At 43.4% G+C, this 23,095-nt stretch overlaps 1 protein-coding gene across 1 annotated transcript in view; it reads right to left on the bottom strand.

Moving 5' to 3' along the window:
* The window catches only part of SYT16 (synaptotagmin 16), a 143,507-nt gene that overhangs the window by 32,476 nt on the left and 87,936 nt on the right, over nt 1–23,095 (bottom strand). The window contains exon 3 of the mRNA XM_034769397.1: nt 5,286–5,498. Coding sequence (XP_034625288.1) covers nt 5,286–5,498 — 213 coding nt within the window. The remainder of the gene's footprint in view (nt 1–5,285; nt 5,499–23,095) is intronic.

Below are 23,095 nucleotides of genomic sequence, written 5' to 3'. Positions count from 1 at the left end.
GGCAAGAGAGGCAGTGTTTGAAGCCTGGCGAGCCAGGCATTCCCCACCCAGAGAAGACAAGTGTCCCAGAGAGAAGGGAGAGGGAAAACAATCCTCTCACCTAAAACTAACTATATTAAACACTAAACACAAACTTACAACCATAAACTACCTAACTGCAAGAAAAAACAGAGGGCTGAGTATGCTCTAGGTGGACATGCTAGGTTTCCGTCTCAGGCCAAGGTGATAGAGAAAGAACTGAGGATGGTTCACCCATGCACCCCAGATAGCCTCGGTATCTGCCACAAGGTGGCATAAGGCTCATGTGCAGGCCGAACGGGCACTCCTAGCTAGAAATCTTCTATCACAGGCTCGAGAGGCACATGCACACCTGAAGTGGAGCACCCACAGGGATACTACTCGAAGAAGAAGGTTAATTATTGAGGGCAAAATTATCTTTCTTTGTCCGAACAGTGAATTTCTTATCTCCAAAGTGAAGATCTCCAGCACTTGTTCCTCTCCCCACACAGAATCTGCACGAGTTCTGCAGGATACAGTGTGGAACCCGGAGGAAAATTCCCTCTTTGTTTAGGCAGATTCCATTTATAGTTTAATCAGAATCATTTGTGGCTTAATCAGAAAAACAGATATCTTCTGATTTTATACTTGTGAAACTAAAGGCAGGGTTTGTTCCAGACATAAATAAGCTTTACAGTGCTATAACTCATTTTCCTTCCTTGAAATAAAATTAGTTACACAACCGTAATGCTGGTAAAAGTGATGAAATCAGAATGAGGTTCACTGTATTTACATAACCAGTAAGCCAAAGCCTTTTTTTTTTTAATCTTAGGGATTTGTTTTCTAGTTTCTTCCAAGAACTGCACCATTTGTGTGGAAAGCAACATGATTTTTACTGTTATAGCAACATGATTTTTACTGTTATATTTTTACTCAATTTCTTCTGCAAATATAGAAACAGAAAATAAAAGCAAAAGCAATAAGGCAGAACAAGCAAGAAATAAAAGAAATGTCTGTATACAAATTTACTGAGACTGTACAAATATGGATTCTCCTTAAGGTGTTTAATTAGCAAGCCAGTGTCTTAGACACATTTTAAACAGGTGGTCATCCATCAAAGCATACACCACGCAGCAGACTTTCAGATAAAACATAACTGTAGTAATAAATTATCCCCAGGCAATTGTCTTGTGGTTTTTGACTCCTGCCAGGATAATATCTAGATCAATAACAGAGGAATTTTGAAAGGCTTGAAAGACTATTCATAATTGGAATACTCCAGAAATATATTAATATAACAAAAAACTTTCTCTAAGTGTTATGAAAGCAAATGTGTTATACAAGGCAAGTTTCAAGGGAAATAAAAAAAGTGTGATTCACCATTGACTACTTTATGGAACGGTCTTGTTATTTCTTTAAATTTACGGTAGTCCTGTCAGTGATAACTGCTCGTGTATATGTGAGGGCATACTTTGACATTGTAAGAAGTTTAGCAAAAACATCTGTGCCAGATCAGAGAAGAACTTACGAAGAATGAACTCACTGTACCATGGACAATTATTTCTGGGGAGAAAAAAAAATCACGGACAAATGAAGAGGTATTGAAGGAGAAAGGAAGTACTGAGGTTCCAGTTCTCAAAAAAGCAAATGGCCTGATCCTGGCTAGTATAACCACAAAAGTCTACTACTCTCATCACAACACAACTAATGGGCAAGAGAAACATTGGGGATCATCGGACAATGGAACCAATTACCAAGGGATGTGGGAAAATTCTCCATCGCTTGGCAACTTTAAGACTGGATAGCTTTCTAAAAGACATACTATAATGTGACTACAAGTTGTTGGGCTGGATGGAGTCATCACTGGGTGAAATTCTGAGGCTTGTATCATGTAAGATGTCAGACTAGATGATCACAATTGTCCCTTCTGGTCTTAAAATCTATTCATTTTTTAGGGTGATACAAGGATGAATTTAAATCAGCAGAAAGTTTCAGCTGAATATCAGGGAAATCTTCTTACCAACAAGATGTATAAGAACATGGAATAATCCCTCCAGGTTAATGATGGATGCTCCAGCATTTGAAACTGTGATGAACTGGGAATATATCTATACAATTTATGAATTCTGTGTGAGATTATGAACCCTGCATGTCTGTGTCAGGTTGCAAACTCCATTTTGAATGTGCGGCCTTTTGTCTTCTCTGTGGTCTGTTTGCCTCCATGCTGAGTTGAAAATTCCAAAGGCTGGCAGCAAATGACAGACAGTAGAAGGTAATTGACTCCTATGCTCCGAATTGTTGGCTATCTGCTCACTCTAGACACAAGACTGATCCCTGCCCAGAAGAACTGGTTTAGCAAGGAGGAAGTCACCTTGGCAACAAAGTCACCTAACAGATTTATGCTCATATGGTGAAGCTGGCAAGGCAGTCACCTGACATGGGGGCAGGAGAAGGGCTGAAAATTTTTAAAGGGCAGAGGTTGATCGGCTTGGAGCCCATTTTCTTCAATCCATAAGAGAGAGACCACTTACCATGTAACAGTCTGCATGAGACAGGGGACACACTGTCTGCCTGGACCCAGATAGTTCCCCCAGGGCTCACAAGGAAAAGCGAGGGGCATTTCCAATGTTTATTGTTTTGAATGAGCTGTCCTTTCCAGTGTCTTACGTGATTAAGTGTAAAAGAGCATAAAAGTGTTAGACTGGGCAAAGCGTGCGCACACATGTGCGTTGATAGCCTCACAACTGCTGTGTGCCCCTGAAAGAGTCAAACTGCAAACCAGAAGCTTTGCATCTTCGGGGTGGGGTGGGGTGCTGGGAGAGGGTGGGTTTAAGTAACTGGGGCATCTTGGGGGAGGGGGGGTTCAGCCCTGATCCTGGGGCCTACGGCAGGTGAGCGGAGTAGCCCCATTTCTGAGAGGGGGTAACTGACTGAGTCAGTGCCCAGGAAATGTGCCAGAGAGGCCAAGAGAGGAACCAGTGTTGCTGTCTGCTGAGGCCCCTGAAGCTTAACACACTGCAGAGGATCCAGCGCCTTGTGAATGAGGAGAGCCAGATGCTAAGCTCTTAGGAGGCTGCTGCTTTGTGGCTAGCTGGCCACTCCCCTGTCTTGTAAGTTACAGCACACCCTCTATAGCCCACACGGGAGGAGGCATACCAGGAAGAAGGGAGTGTGGATGGAATACACCATGCACCAGCATTTTGGGACCACTGCAAACAGTTAGAGAGCAGCTACTTTTGCTGCATGGCTGGACTGGAGGATCAGGACATGGGTAAACTGTAGCTAGAGAGACGGGAAAGATAAACCCCATGTAACTATCTCCACCCTGCAGCATCGAAAGAGGAGATGAGAGAGTAGGGTGACCAGACGTCCCGATAAAATTGGGACTGACCCGATTTTGAGGAGTTTGTCCTGCGTCCTGACCGAAGCACGCTCAGGATGCCATTTGTCCCGATATTTTGTTTTGGGGTTTTTGGTTTTTTTTATACACTCACTTGTCCGGGGTCTTTGGCAGCAATTCAGCGAAGGGTCCTTCAGTCACTGACGGTCTTCGGCAGCATTTCAGCGGCGGGTGCTTCTCTCTTTGGTGGGAAGGTTCATTACCTGCTGCCAAAATCCCGCCGAAGACCGTCAGCGATTGAAGGACCCTCCGCCGAAATCCCGCCGAAGACCCGGACAGGTGAGTGTAACACTTAAAAAGGTGCGTCCCCTCTGGCGGTCCTGATATTTTCAACTTAGCATCTGGTCACCCTATGAGAGAGAGAGAAAAGGAGCAAAAGGAATGAAGGCAACAGAGTATTTAACAAAAGGCACTTTCCTGGGTTACTGAATGTCCCAACAGGAGATTGTGCAGTTCCTCACTTGATTGTGTTAATACTCGTGATAGGGGATAAAGCATAACTCACTGGAAGGCTTCTGAGGATCTGATCCAGGGAAGCAGGGTGCCATATATTCTGTGCAGCTCAAGAGGGAGAGGAACAAAGGTGATTCTCCACCATCTCTACACTCCTCTCATCCTGGAGCCAGACAGGGGCCAAGCTGGATACTGGCATAAGCAATAGCAGCCTCTGGGCTTCTCTAATTTATACCTACCTCCCTTTGGCCTCAAGAGGCCATTTCACCAACTGGGAATAACAAGAATGTAGAGACTATGGCCACACCCCCTTCCCCATCGGGAGTTAGGGGGTTGGGTGGCCTATACCTGCAATGGTGACTCTACCTCAGCCATGGATTCCCCAGGCTGAGGGAATCCTCCATCATGCAGTCAGGCTAGCAGTACACTTGACTGAGGACCTGAGAATATCTAAAACATAAATAAGGGGGTGTTATTTGGAATAAAGGGCTTGATCCTGCTTCCATTAAAGTAGACAGCAGAATTCCCAGGAACTTCAGTGAAAGCGGGACTGAGCCCTAACAGTATTTTTAACACTTATAATAATTATTAAAATAGTACTAATCCTAATAATTTTGGTTTATAAAGACAACAAAGGAAGTAACTGTAGTCCACATTATGATCCAAGAGCAGTTCTACAGAGGGGCCTAAATCAAAATGAGCATAATAATGAACAGGTAACTAAATATTTCAGAATCACAATTGTTTTGTGCAACTAAAACCACACTGGCAGTTTCCTTGAAACTTTCCCAGGAAAGGTTCTCCCAGACATGTCCTGAATTATAGAATGTCATTGTGCCGATCAATTTCGCGCTTGGGTAAATGTTCTAAAACCATACATGTTTGTTTGGAATATACAAAAGCCACTTACAATAATAGACAATGATTGGTCAAAAAAATGTTCCCTTTGGTTCTCTAAATGTTTGCCTTCTGTCATTGCCTGACATGTAGTGTATGCACTGGTGAATGATGCTACATAATTCATTTGCTATTTACCTGGTATTTGCAAAGCTACTATTAAAGAAACATGAAATTTCTATTCAAAGGCTTGCTAAAACACACCGTATTGATAAGAAATGCAGTTCAACAGATTTCATCAGGCCGAGTCCTGCAGTCCTTACTCAGACAAAACTCCCACTGAAAACCATGGGAATTTTGTCTAATGATTAAGGAGCCTAATCTAAAATCCATGTAAAGTTAATGGAAAGATTCCCATTGACTTCAGTAGGATTTGGATCCAGCTCTAAGTACTTTAGGAATAAGCTGCAGATGGATTTTAGCCTGAGCAGATCAGAACCAAGGCTGCCTCTTCCCCAAAAATAAAGGGATTCTCTCCATGTTAGGTGGCTGTGGATTCAAAGCAAGTGTTTTAATGCTCATTTGAGACAGACAATACCTTCGCATTCAGATGCCTCGGTACTGTACTCCTCATGGTTGGACAGCAAGCGGTTGAATTTAGGTTTACGTTCTGAACCTGCTTGTGTTGCCTTTTCAGATACCCCCGACCGAAAACTCTGCGAGCGCGACACAGAGATCGCAAACTGTTTAATCACCTCGTCGTCGCTATCTGAAGATGTGGTTAGCTCTTCATCCTCCCCATAACTGTTCACTGGGAGAAAAACACAACACAGGCTTTTGACAACTTCACAGGACTTGACACAGAAGTAGGAAAACATGGGACATTTTCAGTTCAGATATTTACTTTGGGGGGGAAGGAAAAGGAGAGCAATAAGACATAACTACCATGGGGGAGCTGATGAGGAGGGCACGTTCCCTCAGACTTTTTGAAATCTTTGTGGTGCCACGCTGTGTCTGCAGGAATCACACATTGTCACTCCTGGCTTCCCATCCTGCAGATCCCCCAACTTTTTAAAAATGTGATTGTTCCTCCCACACCCAAAACCAAAAAAAGGAAAACCATTATCCATATATAACCATTAGCATGTGCGGAGCCAAAGTAGTAAACACGGGGCTCTAAAACCTTCTCGGCATTCCAATAATACCTCCACAGCCCTCTGAAACAACTACCGAGTGCAGAAGAAAGAAAACAGAGGGTTAATCTACTCTTGGGTTACACCACAAAAACGAAATTACAGGATCTAGCTAATAGCATCACCAATTCTGCATGTCAGAGTCAGCAGAGGAACCTTTTGAGAACAATGTAAATTCTAACCTTTAAAGATGAAGATACACATCTGAACATTTTGCTGTAGCTACCCTTCCCCCTCCTACTGACAATGCTGGCTTTGAATATGGGATCACTGCGTTCTCATTAGTGTTTGAATATCCTTTGTGGGAGGCGGGGGGAAGGGATCTGATGTCCCATACTTGGCCTGCTTTTTCAAATGAAAATGGAGATGAAAGTACAATGCCACATTGCAGGTTCCCCAGCCATCTGTATCAGGGGAAACAGCATAGGAGGAAGTTTTCATTTGTGAACTTGTGGGGCCAAGGGAGTTGTGGGTGTAATGGACAGCTGGAGTGTGTGTGTGTTTGTGTGTGCATGTGAACACACCAGCTGTCAAGTGTGTTACTATTTTGTTACTTACTCTTGAGGATAAAGAACACAACAGTGGCTGCCAAGACTTGTTTCAATAATTCCCATTGCATATCCAAGCCGCTGAACAAACGAACAATGCATGCAAGTGCAAAAAGGTGGGGCATTTCTCCATGCCAATGGCTGATTTTTGAGGTGAAATCTAGCTTCATCTATATCCCACTCATACCCAACTACATGGCTACGATTAGGGAAACAGGCCCCTGCTTCCACACATCCAGACTCCATTAAGTGTGTCCAATACTAATCCAATTAGAACTACCTCCACTGCTTCTCAAACCTACCTCCTTTCATGACAGTTGCAGTAGGCCTGCCGTCTATCCCTGGTCCCTAGGGGACCAGGACAAGGTAGCTCTCGGGGCCGTGAAATTTGCTTCCACCAGGAATCTATCAGAAACTGAATCTTATTATGTTGAGGTTTTGTTATCAGATTTGCCTCTGTTGTCTGGCTTTGAGTAATATTGCCAATAAGACCAGTATTGCTTTCAGAAATTGGTCTCCTGGTAGGTAAGTGGTATTTGCCTATGCCTCAGGGGAAATCTCACTACTGTGGGGAGAAATAAATGTCCCCTATTTTGAGAAAATACACTATTTTAATTGTGTAATAGTTGTTTTGTAAACGGCACTCAGTTACCAATGCTGTATCAATGAGCCCTCCTGAAATTTTAATAAGTTAAAAGGGCTTTCTTATTTTTTTACAGAATTGGGCAGGGACAGGACATCTAACTGTTGAGGTCAACTCAAGCTTTATAAATCTCTCACAATATCATGTACTGCATTAAATAAGTATCTGTATTATTTCCAGTTTTTTCCAATGGGGTGAATGCAAGTAGTTACGTTCTTTCCCCCAAAAGTCAAGTACTCTCAGTTTCTGCTGCATAGAAAGCTTTTGCCTTAATCACTTTTGGTTTCAGTTTAGCTAGCAGGTGCAGAGAGAACATTTGCTTCATTCAGACTTGTGCATTTAAAGTTGAGATGAAAAAGCAAGAAAGTGTTTTCATCAGTATTTTCATTAATAACTTGGAAAATGGAGTCAAGAATATGCTTATAAAATTTGCAGATGACGCCAAACTGGGAGGATTTGCAAGCACTTTGCAGGACAGGATTAGAATTCAAAACGACCTTGACAATTAGCGAATTGGTCTGAAATCAACAAAAATTCAATAAAGACAAGTGTAAAGTACTACACTTAGAAAAGAACGACTGGCTAGATGGTACCACCACTGAAAAGAGTACGGGGGTTATAGTGGATCGCAAATTGAATGCGAGTCAACAATACAAGTCTCTGTGTGGACCGTGCTACCGCAGAGTTATAATTTGGGGATTTGTCAAGCAGAAGTCAAAGTGTAACTGCTGCACTTGTTATGATGTGGGGTGCTGTTTCTTAGCTGCATTTTTAAAAACATATGCTAATTAAATGCTAGAACTAGAGGCTCAAGAGCAAATGCCTGATATGACTTCTGCTGCTGAATCTTTGTCCTGGAAGGAGACAGCTCCGTAAGTTGTCACGCTGATATCTTTATATTAATACAACCAAGTTTACTCATGGGAAAGAAAAAAACTCAACATTCAGATTTACAAATGCTCTGATTAGAAAGGGGGAAAAGCATTTTCAGAATCACCATGGAAACTTGAATAAAGGGCCCATGATTACGATCTAAACTCGTGAAAGATGATGAACGCATCTTGTGATTTGCAGATGTTGCGCAGTACATTCATTTTAACTCATTTACTCACACACACAGCCAATTTTACAAATCAAACCTCTGATCATTTCTAAAGGGGAGTTGGCAGTACATTTCAAATTACCACAGACACTTTTTGCAAGGAATTTCAAATACATGCTCAATGTGATATCTAGGTTACATACATTCAAATACTACACAGCTAAAAACACCCAAGAGAAATGGTCCAAGACTTCGTTATAGTTACCAAGTATAAAGAATCAAATCTTTTTTATTCAAAGCCTATAAAGAAAAGAATGTATTTCACATATCTGATAAAATATATTGTGAATGGTGTAAAATGTATGTATTTTGCATACCGCCCTCCACTTGCATGTTATTAAATGATGGTTGTTTAAGCTGTGAGGTCAAGCACTTAGAACATAGGTAATGCCACATATATCCTTCCCAGGTAACCTTAATTCTTTCTTGTGTGTACCCATCCTGTGCTTTGAGACACTGATCCTGCTCCACTGAAGTCAATGGGAGTTTCATTATTGACTTCAATGGGAGCAGGATGATGCTCTGAATGAACAAGGGGTCCAGTGGCAAAAACAGTAAGCGACCAAGAAATTAAAGATTGTGTTGTAACGTATATGCATAATGCAGACACCTGGCAGATCACAAATGTTCTTAGTACAATGTCTGGTGCAGCAGTGGCAGAGACATGGGCCGGACCGTAGAATGTTCATGCTCAATTATTATTTTCCTGTGTTGCCACAATTCCCCCATGGAACACTAGTGACAGAAGAGAAATGGTCATTTTCAATAGTTTATAACTCGGCAAAATCTGAACTGAATTCCATAGGACAATAGGGCGATAGTTCAAGGGCTTTACCCCTGCCAAATTTCAAAGTCTAGCTGCAAACAATGCAGGTGTTATAGTTTGTCAAAACAAAGGTTGAAGGAATCTTTTCTAATGGAAACATAAGGCAACCTAAACATAGATGTCACTACCAGTTCCCTCTATAATTACAGGCCTGATCTTCAAAGGGCCTCAACTTTGTCTACACTTGCACTTTTGTCGTTAAAACTTTTGTCGCTCAGGGGTGTAAAAAAACACACCCCTGAATGACAAAAATGTTAACAACGAAAAGCACTGGTGTGGACAGAGCTTCATCATTCGGAGCCACGCTCCAGGCGACGAAGCTACTGCCCCTCGTTGGAGGTGATCTTATTTTGTCACCAGGGAAGCCTCAGACTCTCTTTTTACACCTTCAACCAACTGCTAGTACAACTAATTGGGAGTGCAAATGAGGGAATGTAGACATTTGACTCTGACCTATAGCTACAATCAGGTAGTTAAGTGTCCATGTGCCTTCGTTTGTGCTAACAATTACTTGTGGACCCAAAATGATTGTCAAAAAGGAGACCTGGTTTAAAAAAAAGTCAGGCCTAAAATGTATTTCAAATATATAGAAACTGGGCCTCTTTGTAATATATTAAAGCTGTACTGTTTCAGGATGGTGGTTTTTGTGAATTTAAATACTGTGAAGAGTGCCTGATTCAGGTAATGCACCTGCAGTGGCAATAGAAGCTTCCATCCGTACCAATGTAACTCAGCCCTTAGAAGGACTTGGACATGTCCAAGCCCATTCATTTTGTATGCTCTCTAGTGAGCCTGTCAACAAGAATGCAAATTAGTGCCAACTGTTCAGTCATGCTACATGCACCCGATAGGTGAGTGACTGTAACATCTTATTGCTGCACTCGGCCCACTACCTTGACTGAGTAGAGCTAAGCAAATAACTGACTTTCTGGGTTAGTGGCCGAACTGAAAAATCCTAAACAAAACAAAAGAAGTGATTCATTTTGAACCAAACTGATTTTTTTTTCTTGCCAAAACAACAACCAAATAAATTTTGTTCAGTTTGAACAAAACAACATTTCCAAAATGAAACGGTTCATTTTGAAACAAAATGTTGAAATGGTCCATTTAAACAAATTTCACTGTTTTAGAATACCAGGGTTGGAAGGGACCTCAGGAGGTCATCTAGTCCAACCCCCTGCTCAAAGCAGGACCAATCCCCAGACAGATTTTTGCCCCAGATCCCTAAATGCCCCCCTCAAGGATTGAACTCACAACGCTGGGTTTAGCAGGCCAATGCTCAAACCACTGAGCTATCCGGAAACATTTTCCTCATTTTTATTTAGCTGAAACTATTCCTAGAATTTGATCCAAATTCACAAATAGTTTCAGTGGCCCCCAAAACTGTATTTTTTGGTGAATTTACTATATACTGAACATTTTTTGCCAGCTCTAGTCATGAGTCAGGTTTCTTCCAGTCAGGGACCTTGTACAAGCTATATACAACGTGAAGCACCTACTATAGTTTGGAGTATTGAGCCATTTTAACTGTATCCTTCTTCCAATTCCCACATCTGGATGTAAATTTAAAAAAAAAAAATGGGACTCAGATCCAGACATGCCAAACCCGCGAAAAAAAACGCAGAAATTGGACTTGTTTTTGGCTTAATTGGCTTGTGAGTTGCTTGTTGGCTAGTTTTTGGCTTGTAGCTTGTTGCTTCTCTTTTTTGATCGGCTCCCGGCAAGCAGGGGCAAGGGGGGAGAGAGTCAGGGGTGCACAGCGGGCCCACCACAGTCCCAGACTGCATGCCAGAGGGGTTTAGTCGCATAGACTGTTGGGGTTCTTAGGGACTGGGTTGTTTTGGCCTTGTTTTGAAATGGGATTAGCTTGATTTTTGGCTTATTGTGAAAGTTGGGGTGCTTATTTACCACATGAAAGTTGGCAACTGTGCTCAGATCCAAACCAACCCCTGCTTGGGCTTCTGTATCAGCTAAATGAAAAGGCAAGCAAGAAGTTTTTGCAAAAGCAAAACTGCCCCTGATTTTGCCCATCTCTACTGTGTGTTATGGGTTTTCATTAAACATGAATTAGTAGCAATTAAAACACTACAGATGGGGCCTATATGTAGGAAGGCCAGTTTTCATGACACATCCTTCCCTCATAATAGAAAAGAAAATTGTTTATACTTCATATATGTAACTTTCTCATATATTTTCTCTAGCAGGCTATATGGCACAATGGTTTGAATTTTCTTCATATACCACCCCCACTCCTTTTTTTTTTTTTTTTTAAGATGCTGTTTCCTCTTCTAATGTAAAAGCATCATTTTGCAAACTCTCTTTTCAAAAGATCACCCAGCAACAAGATCAGACTTTACCTCGGATTTTTCCATTAAGTAGAAGGGAGCTTTCTTAAAATGGAGTCATGTGTTTTTTCCCAGAACTCTTTCACTATTTGCAGAACTCCAGCTGGTACACTGAAATGCATCGAAACAACTCAGAACTCTCACTCCGCTTCACCATAAACGGCGCTTCGCTATACCATAGTTCATTATCAGCTGGTTCCTGTGTATTGGTGCTGATTAAATACAATTTATTACACTTGGAGTCTCTTAACCATCAGGTGCACACCCACCATTCTTTGTTTGTGGATTAACAGGGCGGGAACAAATTCCCTAGCTAAGATATTTGTTTAGGGCTGCTAAGGATTACTATTGCACTGCAACAAAGCAGATATTTATTTTTCCACTTAATATAATTTTTTTTAACGATTTAAGCTTTTGATTAGTTACAGTGGAGTTGATTCATCACAGCCTAACCCAAGTTCTATACAAGCATAACTCCATTGATTTCAGTGGAGATGCACTCCCAAGGAAAAAACATTCAAATAAGGCAATGGTGAGCAGTGTTTATGTAACTACACTACTGTATTTTAGTAATATGAGCAGGCCCCTAACTTGAGACCACAAAACTAGCTGGGAAGCAGGGCTTGGACAAACCTCAGACCTTTCGCCAAACTGAACTAAGTCCGTAGGTGTTTTTACAGGTTGGAGATCGGGTTGTTTAAGGCGACCCCATTTCAATCAGAACTCAGACTCTTCCCTTCACCATACCCACAACTTCCTGTGGCTGACCAGCAAGCCTCTGGCTTCTCAGCAGGGCCCTGATTCGAAGCTCACTGAAGTCACTGGACTGCCCTGCCACACATCCCTCTGCCCGTACCTTAAACATGTACAGTTCTGTACAGTACAGCTGTGGTCTCTGCTGAGCCCTGCTCTTCTGCACACCATTCACATGAACTTTTGGCTTGATATGATCTAGACTGCATTGTAAGCCAGAAATGAGAGGCATAGGGACCCAACACAAATTCTCCTTAACCCCCCAATGTCTGGAGAGGAGAAGAAGGGAGATAGTCCCTGGACCTGGATAGGAATGGGAAGGAGAGTCCCAGGGCCCTGTTGCGAGACAGTAGGAAGAGGAGCTCACTGGCCTTGGGTAAGATTGGACCATTGTCTGAACTTCTAAAACTCCCAAATCTCTTGAGACTTGTCCGCCACTGAACGACACACAAACGCTGGTAATCATCTCCTTAGCTCAATCTGGGGGAACCATCTCAGAATCACACGAACACCTCCTCCAGTAAAACAGCCCAATCACACCAACTTGCTAGTAGGCATCCTACAACCATCAACTGCACATTGTTCCACATATAATCCCAACTAATCAAAGCAGAGGAGTGAGTTACCAAATCTTCATCTGCGAATCTCATTGGTCCCTAGTTGTCCTCAGAGATTCACAGCATGATCCTAATTTTTGACTAGAACAGGTCTTAATATTTTCACAGTTGAGTTCTCAGAGCCAGAATATTGTCTCATGTATCATATATTCAGACATTCTCCTAGCAAGCTGGACATCTTGGAAAGTTAAGAATCAGAGGTACCAGAATTAGAGATAAGACGTTGAGACAACCTGCAGTCTGTGTTCTAATCTAGATGCTATGAAAACTGACTCTTTGAATCAAGTGGCTGAATGAACCAGTTTAAGTGTTGTGACTTAGGGTTTGGATAAGCATCCAAAAGTCCATGCACACCATACAACCTTACTCCCCTCCTTCGATCCCTCTCAACATCCATCTCTTCCCATAGTTTATCTCCAACAATGACTCAAGAGTCCCATACCACCCTAACAACATCTAAAGGCAATTCTAAATTATGCCAGCTGCCAATGGTCAATTACAACAGCCAGGAATTGATGGGGTGCAAGATAGCATTAATCATACCCCCATACTAGAGAGATGTAGGGGCTGTTATATCAGCTGTGTGGTATAACAGATCTCCATGCACTGGGATGATCCTCCACAGACTGGATAGCCTGGCTTTAGAGCTGCTTACGCCACTGGAATGGTGCAAAATGGCCAGAATGCCACTGAGGATCAAGGCCCAAGTTTCCAGTAGCTCCAGAGAATGTTCTGTTTTGTAACATTTGCTTGCAATCAACAATTTATGGGCGTGACCTTCTACAACCGGGGCCAAATTAATAAGTATTGAAACTATAAATGGAAAAAAAACGTTTCAGTCGTTGCAGAAAAATACAATGTTCTAGTTCTGCAGACAACATTGTTAGTATTGTACAAGTCTGCTTGTTACTTGACACATAATGCAGCGAGATGATTCCCACCTTGTATAGAACAGTAGTAGAAGGAGATGAGAGGTGAAGAGGCAGCTTTTCAATGAGAGATGCAACACTTCTCAGATGCTGCCAAGATGCTGTTCATTGGTAAATGAAGTCTCAAGTCCTAAACAATTTCCCAAAGGAAGAGAGAGGCACAGCTGCCATATGGGGAGTGGGAAGAGGATGCTGCTTGGCAAAATGGCTCAGAAAACACATGCACAAATACACACACACACACAATTTGCTCTGTAACTGTTGTGAATCATAACGCCCATGTTTTCCTTTTCAATAAATTCCTCTTAGCTAATAAATAGTTAGAATAGATTATCAATAATAGATTAGTGTAACTTTATACAACCTACTCACCGGTGAACGCAGAAGACAGACGTCTTGCAAAGTATACCTTGGTTACCTTCTGTTCTCATGCCTCTTAGGTAAATAGGAGGCAGTGCGTCTACTATAAAGGGCCAGGAACTGGGACTCAGGATATTTGGATTCTATCCTTGGCTCTGTCATTGACCTGGTGTGACCTTGGGCAAGGTCACTTCAACTTCATATGCCTCTGCAATACACACCCTACAATACACACCCCTTTGTAAACTCTTTGGAGAAGGAACTCTCACTATCTGTTTGTACAGTGTGTTCCAGAGCCACCTACCTGGCCTGGCTTTGGGCTAGCTTCTGCCTCAGTTTCCCCTCAGTTCCACAGACCAGTTACCTATCCACATTCTCCACCACATGGAAGTGTGCTGGCCTGTGCCCCAATCCATGAAGGGCTGACACCACACCCCAGGTCTTTCAAGCCCTTCCTGCAAGGCACAGTTTTATTAATTCAAACAAGACCCCACAAAGTGGCAAAAAATTCACAACCAAAGCAAGCTGTCAGGACTCAAAGCCTTTCAGTCTGCACCCCTCTCTGCTCCAGGGCTACTCACAGTAACCAAACTCCTCCCACAATCCCCTTCAACTAGGGATGAAAATGTTAACTGGTTAACTGGTAAACATTAGGCTTACCGGTTAACCGACATTAACTGTTAACCCCCAGCTGTGCCGTGCCGGCCAGATCCCCGCCTGTGCTGGTCCCCAACCCATGCCACGCCAGCCCCATGCACGCCAGCCGGCCCCTGGCCATGCAACACTGGACCCCAGCCCAGGCTGTGCCCCGCCGGCTGGCCAGTGGACCCCAGCCCCACGGCCGACTGGCCGACGGCCAGAGCAACCCCAGCTCCTCTCCCTTTAATCAATTAACCGTTTAAATGATAGAATTTTAATAGTTTAAACGGTTAACTTTTTAAATGACATTTACATCCCTACCTTCAACTAAGCCGTCTCATCCCTTTTATAGGGAACACCTGAGTTCTTCCCAGATGGGTCTAATAATCAAACAGGGCTGGCTGGCCCAGGACCCCTGGCCTTCGAAAGGACAGACTCCAGGGCCTACCTCAATGGGCTCCCATTTTGGTTGGCCCTCTAGGTGCCATCATAATACAAACAGTAAGTCTTGTTACTGATTAATCAGAAACTTTTTCTCTCAAAGGGATTTATTCCATCAGCCTATGATAACTGTTCTTGTGTAACTGGCTGCAGAGTGGCTATTGGCTATCTGTAGCTTTTTTCCATATTTCACAAGTTAAGGTCCTTAATATGCACTTTAAATCCCAAGCAAGAGACCCACAGCAAAAACACTGCTACTGCTAGATAGCAATGACCAACAGCTACCCAGTCCCCTGCTGACAGGTGTTCTGAATAGGCAGATTTTCCATTTCTACCTCTTTCTTCTGCAACACACAAATACCCGTTTTCTGAACTATGCCTTCAGGGAACTCTGACATCAACAGGGTCTGAAGTGCCACCTCCACTTCTGGTGTCCAATCTGAGTCACTTTGGGCCTGGTTTACGAAAGGTGAGGTGCATCCCCCAACAGTCACTGATTCTGCTAGCACCACTGAAAATCAAGCCTAAGGCATTGGATCATAGAATCATAAGTGGGCACCCAAAAATAATAGAGGCGCCCAAAATTACTTGTCACCTTTGAAAACTGTGTCTTCAGCCTCTCGGTGTCTCAGTCTTCCCATCGGTAAAATGGGCTCACGACTGACCTTCCCCTCAGGCCTATTGTGAGCTTCATTCCTCTTTGCACAGTGCTTTGACATCTTGGTTGGAGGGTACTTTATAACTGCAAAGGGTTGTTCGTTATTATTCTGCAAATCTTAACACTTTCAAACAACAGAAGAGATTGAAATTATGTAAACGGGAAAACTTTAGCATATGAAAAAAATTAATCCTGCTACTACACACACAAAGATGTGTGCGCGCACGTTAATTCCGAGTGGCTGCTATATGTTTAAAAACTCAACACCTAGCTCAAAAAATCAGTGGACACAGCTCATTTCTATTGCATCATTTCAGAAATCTTCCTGAGACACCAGATATATATCCCAGCTTCTACTTATGCTCTCCTCCACTCTGGTAGCAAACATTTTCTGTACATTGCCTTTAATTCTCTTCACTCACCCTAGTGTTCCCATTGATTCAGTGTGGCCTTTTAGCACTTCCTTTTTTGACTGCAAGGCATTCCTGACTTATAAAGGCTCCAGAGTACACAGACCATAGAATTCCATCCAGTTACTCCCCTATTGAGCCTAATAACTTGTGTTTGACTCAAGACTTCTCTAGGTGTAAATACGTCTAGGATGACGCACGTTGAGGTCGCTAACCTCAGTGTATTTTCCTAGTGAGGACAAGCCCTTTTGTGCATGTGTAATCACACACGGAAAAGTAATTTTCTGTTTCTAAATTCTAAATGTTATTCACAGATCATACAGAGGGCCCAGCCCACAGCCTGCCTACAGATGAATGACATCTGGCTCAGCTCCAGATCCTTGGATAAAAACCAAGTCTAAACAATGCCAACTGTCAAGTATAATCTGGCTCTTCTTCCTGATTCCTAATGCCAAACCAGATTCCTTGGGTAATGATAAACCTTCAGATTTCCTAGTTTACTAAGGTCTAATAAACTCATGTCAGTGTGATCTGAATGTAGTCTTTAGCTGGCATGGATCTTGCCTTATTACAGAAAAAAATGAAAATCTTGATTTTGCAATGTTACGGTTGCCTCCTGAGAATTTCCTAATTTAGTGTTCACTCACTTATATTGTAACATTGTGAGCACAGTGTCAGACTGACAGCCCTGGAGACTCTTCATTCGCAGAACTGGCACTAGAAGTACATGCTTCCCCAATGCGCTTCAGTTCTGATCTAGAGGATTCAACTCAAGTGGTATTTCAGTCCCCATGTCTATTCCAAATTCAGCCTCTCGTCGTGAATACTAGTTGGCAGTTTCAGCAGACTGTGGTTTTCTGTTTGTGTGGGACATTAGTCCATTGGAAAGTAGGCTCTGACCACCATATTCATTTCACACAGGTGCCTAACAGAACATCATAGCATTTTGGGGTATTACTTATTTGAACTAGATTCAAGCCTGTGACGCTGGCCCATATTCCCATTGCCAATTCCCTAAGCCAACAGGCCCCCTCTTTTTAGTCACTAGTAAACCATCCCATCACTTATTTTCTTTATAAGGACTGACTTGGTTCTTATGCTATTTCCACTAGAGTCTTCAATGATAGGGACCTACAAACAGGTACCAAGATCTTGGTTTACAAGGCAGTTGTCATCCCCACCCTTCTCTATGGGTGTGAGACCTGGGTAACCTACAGATGACATCTCAACCGGCTGGAGTGGTTCCAGCAGCGCTGCCTCAGGAGATTCTCAGGATCAGCTGGGAAGACTTACACACTGACATCAGCGTTCTCTCTGCAGCCAACATCAGCAGTATGGAAGCGCAGGTCATGAAACACCAACTCCGCTGGGCTGGCCACTGTGTACGTATGCCTCCCAAAGCAAGTACTCTTCTCTCAGTTAAGTCAGGGAAGAAGGGCTCGTGGAGGGCAGCGAAAGCGTTTCAAAGACATACTGAAAATACAGCTTAAAAAGGGAGGCATCATCCCAACAAATCCTGGGAGGACTTGGCGCGGAACAGAACACGGTGGTGCCACATCATACACCAAAAGCCACAGCTCACTTTGAGGAGAACAGAGGTGCTCATGAGACAGAGAAACGACAAAGGAGGAAAGAAAGAGCACAGCATTCCAGCCAACAACTATATATATCTCCTCCAAGATTACAACTGTCACTTCTGTGGGAAAATTTGCAGGGCAAGAATTGGGCTCCTCAGCCACTTAAAAAGTCATCAATGAACCCCCTTGGCAGACATTATCCTCGCATGGAGGGATAGCCGAAGAAGAAGAATGTTTCCTCCGCATTGGTGCTAAACTGGTGTGACAGAGGAATATGGAGTAAGGCAACTGAGCTTCAGTTAAATACTGATGGGGTATCCAGTCTCCAGTGCGCTTTATACAGATCTCATATGTACCTAGTTTTCTGACAATGGACCAAAAAAGTGACCAAAGTGAAACAGTGCTAGAACTTCTCAATGCATTTGTGGCACAACAGCATTTGCATCTCTTAGTTATAGACTGGGGGCTCAACGCAGGGATTCAGTGGCAGCCGAACCTAGGCCATAGCAAATCAGCATGTGCCACATTAACTATCAGCAATGTGATTTGAGAATGCAAAGATTTCAATGCTCAGCACTTAGACCCCTTAGCCTAGAGATGCCTTTCAATAATCTACGCTTGGAATGCACTGAGGCCAGCAGAAGGGCTAATTTAGAAAATAGGGAGCATGTTTCTTGAAAGCAAAAAAAAAAGTGTGGCTGAAAACCATCTGTTAAAAAACTTATTTGATAAAATCGGTCTTTTCTGCCCAATTTTTTAACTGCAATAATATCATCTTTACTTCGTCTAGCAAAGGTGATGTTTTTCCACCAAAAGGCTTTTCTTTTGCTGCTGTTTTTTTAAAACCAGCAAAGCCTATATTGGGATGACCCTGTAATGGGTCTATTAATCATCTGTGGCTGCTAAATGAAGTGTATCTATTTTCTCTGTTACATTACTATTGGCAACCAGGTCTTCAGTAAGTGCCCAGAAATATTTCCATGGCAACAAAAAGCATTCAAGCGTCGCTCTTGTTTTGTGCCAATTTAGCTTAAAAATCTTCTGTTGTAGAGGGGAATATGGTACATTAAAGTAAAATAAAATCAAGATGCAATGTTCTGAAAAGAGTCCAAGGATAAACAGGAAACATGTATTTTACAGGACCAAGGCAAATAATGCCAAATGCAAGATGAAAATTTTTCAAAAGTTTAATATTTATGCTAGTGAATGACTCTCCTTTACTGAATGCCAGCCAGCCCATATGCTCACTTATGTTGTCATTTAGGGTTAGGAAGAAAGCTAACAGAAACAAGGATACCTCTTACATTTCCCTTGATCATTTCAATCCAGTTATAAATCCTGAAATTTAAAGTTGTCGGGGTATCCCATCTTCTCACATCTCAATTATCATCAGATCATTTCACATGCTCAGTGTCAATCAACGGATCCAAAGAGCGATGGGAAAGATGAAGGAAGGGCATGTATGTTTAGGAAGGGGTATGCCACACTTTGGGTAGGAGAACATGTTCAATCACATCCAAGACAGGGGAAATTTAAAAAATCTCAAGCAAGACACTTTCAATCACGGTTCAGTGCTTTCACACTTTACGGCGAGCTGCTGCAATGTATATGTTTTAGATAGATCCAAGATGAAAGAAGTCAGAGCTTCATGCCATATCGTGCCCTTGATCCATGCCTGCAACTTCACTGCCATCAAGTCATGAGGGCACAATATGGTCCGTAGTGCAGTGCAGAGTGGAGGAAAAAGCACTTAGGAGTGTGGAAAGCTGGGGCTTACAGGTGAAAAGGAAGGGGCTTCGGGCAAAGCAGCTGGGTGGGCTGGGGATCTCTGCAGAGCAGGGCTCCACGATGGCTCCATACAGACTAATGTGGCGAGAGGGTGATAGGAATCAGGCCATAAGAACTAACATGGATCCGGTGGCCAGGAACTCCCATAGAACAGGCACTGAGAGAACGTGGTCACTATTCCAGTCCTTTAATGTCAAATCCTGCCCTCAGTTTGGGGAAGGGGAAGGAGGGCTGGATTTCATCCCATTGCACAGCCACATAAATGCCTGATTACTCTGGCTTCATGCAGCATTTGTGAATTTCACCTTCTAGCAGACACCACTCCTGAGGCATGGATTTCTAACCTGAGAATTCACATTGATCCAGCTCTAAAATACAATATCAAAGGCATCAGGCAGGGCAGTTTGGGGGAAGGGGGTGATGGTGGGAAAGAGTAGCATTGGCTGATTATTCCTTCCTTTCTAATTATTTACTTATTTAATGGGGATGATGGTGCAGGGGGAAGAAAGTAAAGGACAGATTTAAATTTTTCTTGAAGGGCCACTGCCAAAATTTACACCATCCATGTCTGATCTCCCCACCAAGTATCAAAACAAAGGGCCAGATCCTGTGCAGTATCGAGCACCATACCGGAGGTGCTGAGCACCCACAGCTCGCACTGGCAACAGTGGGAGTCGAAGGTGTTTAGCCGCTCTCAGGAGAGAGCTTTTGCAACAGCAGGTTCAAATTTTCAGAAGTGTCTAAATGCCATTTTCAAAAGAGTTAAGCACTTGGAAGTCTTAATCACTTTTGAAAATTTTACCCTAGGCCAAGAGAAAATATAAATTCCCTGAAACAATGGCTTTAATACATCATTACCTATATACAACGTAGTCGGGATGCTAGTTTTCGTGCAGTGTCCACATAGGCTTTACACCTCTGCCAGCTCTCCCTGATCGCACATGGAAAGTGGATTGATAGAGGAAATTCCACATGAACATACACACCATGAGGTCACATGCAACATTGTGCAGAAGCACAGAAATTCCAGACCACCACCACCCACCCACCTCGAAGGGTGTTGTGTTTAAAGTTGCTCATCAGCCAAAGTTTTAAGATTACTGCAGCCCTCTCTCTCTCCATTATTAGGGGGAAAACTAGTCTGCGTCCTTTGGGTAGCTGACATACAGATCCTTAAAACTATACATTTAACTTATAGACTCATAGACTCAAAGGCCAGAAGGTACCATCATAATCATCTAGTCTGACCTCCTGCACATTACAGGCCACAGAACCTCACCCACCCACTCCAGTAATAGACCCCTAACCTCTGGCTGAGTTACTGAAGTCCTTAAATCATGGTTTAAAGACTTCAAGTTACAGAGAATCCACCATTTACACTAGTTTAAACCTGCAAGTGACCTGTGCCCCATGTTGCAGAGGAAGACAAAAAAAAATGCAGGGCCTCTGCCAATCTGACCTGGGGGCGAATTCCTTCCCGACCCCAAATATGGCGATCAGTGAGACCCCGAGCATGTGGACAAGACCTACCAGCCAGATACCTGGGAAAGAGTTCTCTGTAGTAACTAAGACCCTCCCCACCTAGTGTCCAATCACCACTTGTTGGAGATATTTGCTGCTAGCAGTCGCAGATCAGCTACATGCCATTGAAGGCAGTCTCATCATACCATCCCCTTCGTAAACTTATCAAGCCCAGTCTTGAAGCAATTATTAGGGGGATATCTGCTATGCATCCTTTGGGTAGCTGAGATTCAGACCCCTGAAACGATTCATTTAACTTATTTTTTTTTTTTTAAATCAAATTCTGATCTATTTCCTACTTAGTGTCCTCTTCATAGGCGCCGACTCCGTGGATGCTCCAGGGCTGGCGCACCCATGGGGAAAAATTAGTGGGTGCTCTGCACCCACCGGGAGCCAAGCTCCCTGTCCCACTTCACCTCCTCCTCCGCCTCCTCCCCTGAGCGAGCCGCGTCCCCGCTCCTCAGCCTACCTCCCAGCGCTTGCCTCCGCCAAACAGCTATAGCAAGCTCTGGGAGGTGGGGGGAGGAGCAGGAATGTGGCGCGCTCAGGGGAGGAGGTGGGGAAGAGGTGGGGATTTGGGGAAGGAGTCGGAATAGGGGCAGGGAGGGGGCGGAGACTTTGGGGAAGGGGTTGGAATGGGGGTAAGAGGGGCCAGGGCAGGGGTGGAGTTGGGGCGGGGTCAGGGGCAGAGGGGGGTCGAGCACTCACCGGCGCTAGTAGAAGTCAGCACCTATGGTCCTCTTAGATCTTATTTGAAAAGTTGTGAGGAGAAAAAGTGATCTGGGAGTACTTCACCTGTAACTCTCAGAACACATCTAGCTTTCCGTACACCATTTCAAAGCAAACCACACAGAAACATCTTGCGATTCCTGGCAAGGTTTGATTTTCTTTTTTTAAGCAATGATGTACAAGCAGATGCTTCTCAAAGTGAAGGCTTAAGGCGAAAGGCTCCCTTTGAAGGGTTCTGATACCTGAAGCATTTTGGCTGAAATCCACAGCACACTAACATGTCAAGCTCATGAGCCTGAGTTGAATAAATGTGGGACATGAACTGCATTTCTTAATACGGTAACAGGGCCTGATTTTCCTCTAACCTACCGTGTCTTTACACCTGTTGAACTCCACTCACTTTAATGCAATTAATTCTCAAAGACAGAGGAGAATCAGGGCCATTAGCACGGTTGGTTTGGGGATTTTGAAGCTGTGAGAAATCTACAAGAGATGATGTAAAATAAAATGAGTAGATTAATAACTAAATCAATCAAAGTAAAAGGAGAGAAATCGTCTCTCTTGCATAATGCTGCCGGGTGGTTACCACCATCTTACCTTCCACACATGCCTTTCCATTAATATTTTCTAATGAGCCAGCCACATCAAGGTCACGCTGAAGATCCCTTATCTGCCTGTTGAGGTAGCCTTCCTCCTCGGGTATGGCAGGAAGCACACCTACCAGCTGGTGGTCATCATATTCTTGGTAAAATCCCTGGGATGACAGAGAGCTGGTGTCGTCTGGACGTTGCTCTGAGGAGCTGGTGCCGCTTCTCACTCTTTTCTGCAATTGCAGGTCCATGTTAGAGCCACAGGCAGGTGCCTCGGAATCCAGATCATGACTTGTTGATGGAAAGTGACTGTCTTCAGAATGCACATGCTCAGCACCTTTCATGTTCTGGCTAAAGCTTCCTTCATCTTCCGAATCTTCAGAGTAGTCGTTATAACTGCCGTCACTGTCTTCTAAGTCCTGGTTTCCATCTTCCTCCGATTTGTGGTCCACTCTGCTCAAGTTGACCAATGAAGAAGATAAGGAGTCTCCTGCTTGTTGGACAGCTTCATACATCCGGGACATCCAGGAGGAGAGTGGCTGGAGGAAACTCTGAGCGTTCTGAGAAGCCATGCTTATACCATGACCTGTATCTGATGATCAGTTGTTCAGTTTTGCCAGCATGCCACACTTACAATTCTGTGAGCTATAGAATAAGCATTATAAGAGATTACCGTAAATCACTTGTCCATCAATGTCTATGTGTTACCTATCAAAACTATCCAGCCTAGAGAGAAGGA

Source organism: Trachemys scripta, chromosome 4, assembly GCF_013100865.1.
Source record: "Trachemys scripta elegans isolate TJP31775 chromosome 4, CAS_Tse_1.0, whole genome shotgun sequence".
Lineage (NCBI taxonomy): Eukaryota > Metazoa > Chordata > Testudines > Emydidae > Trachemys > Trachemys scripta.
The sequence above is the reverse complement of the archived record's forward strand: the minus strand, read 5'-3'. Positions and strand labels throughout refer to the sequence as shown.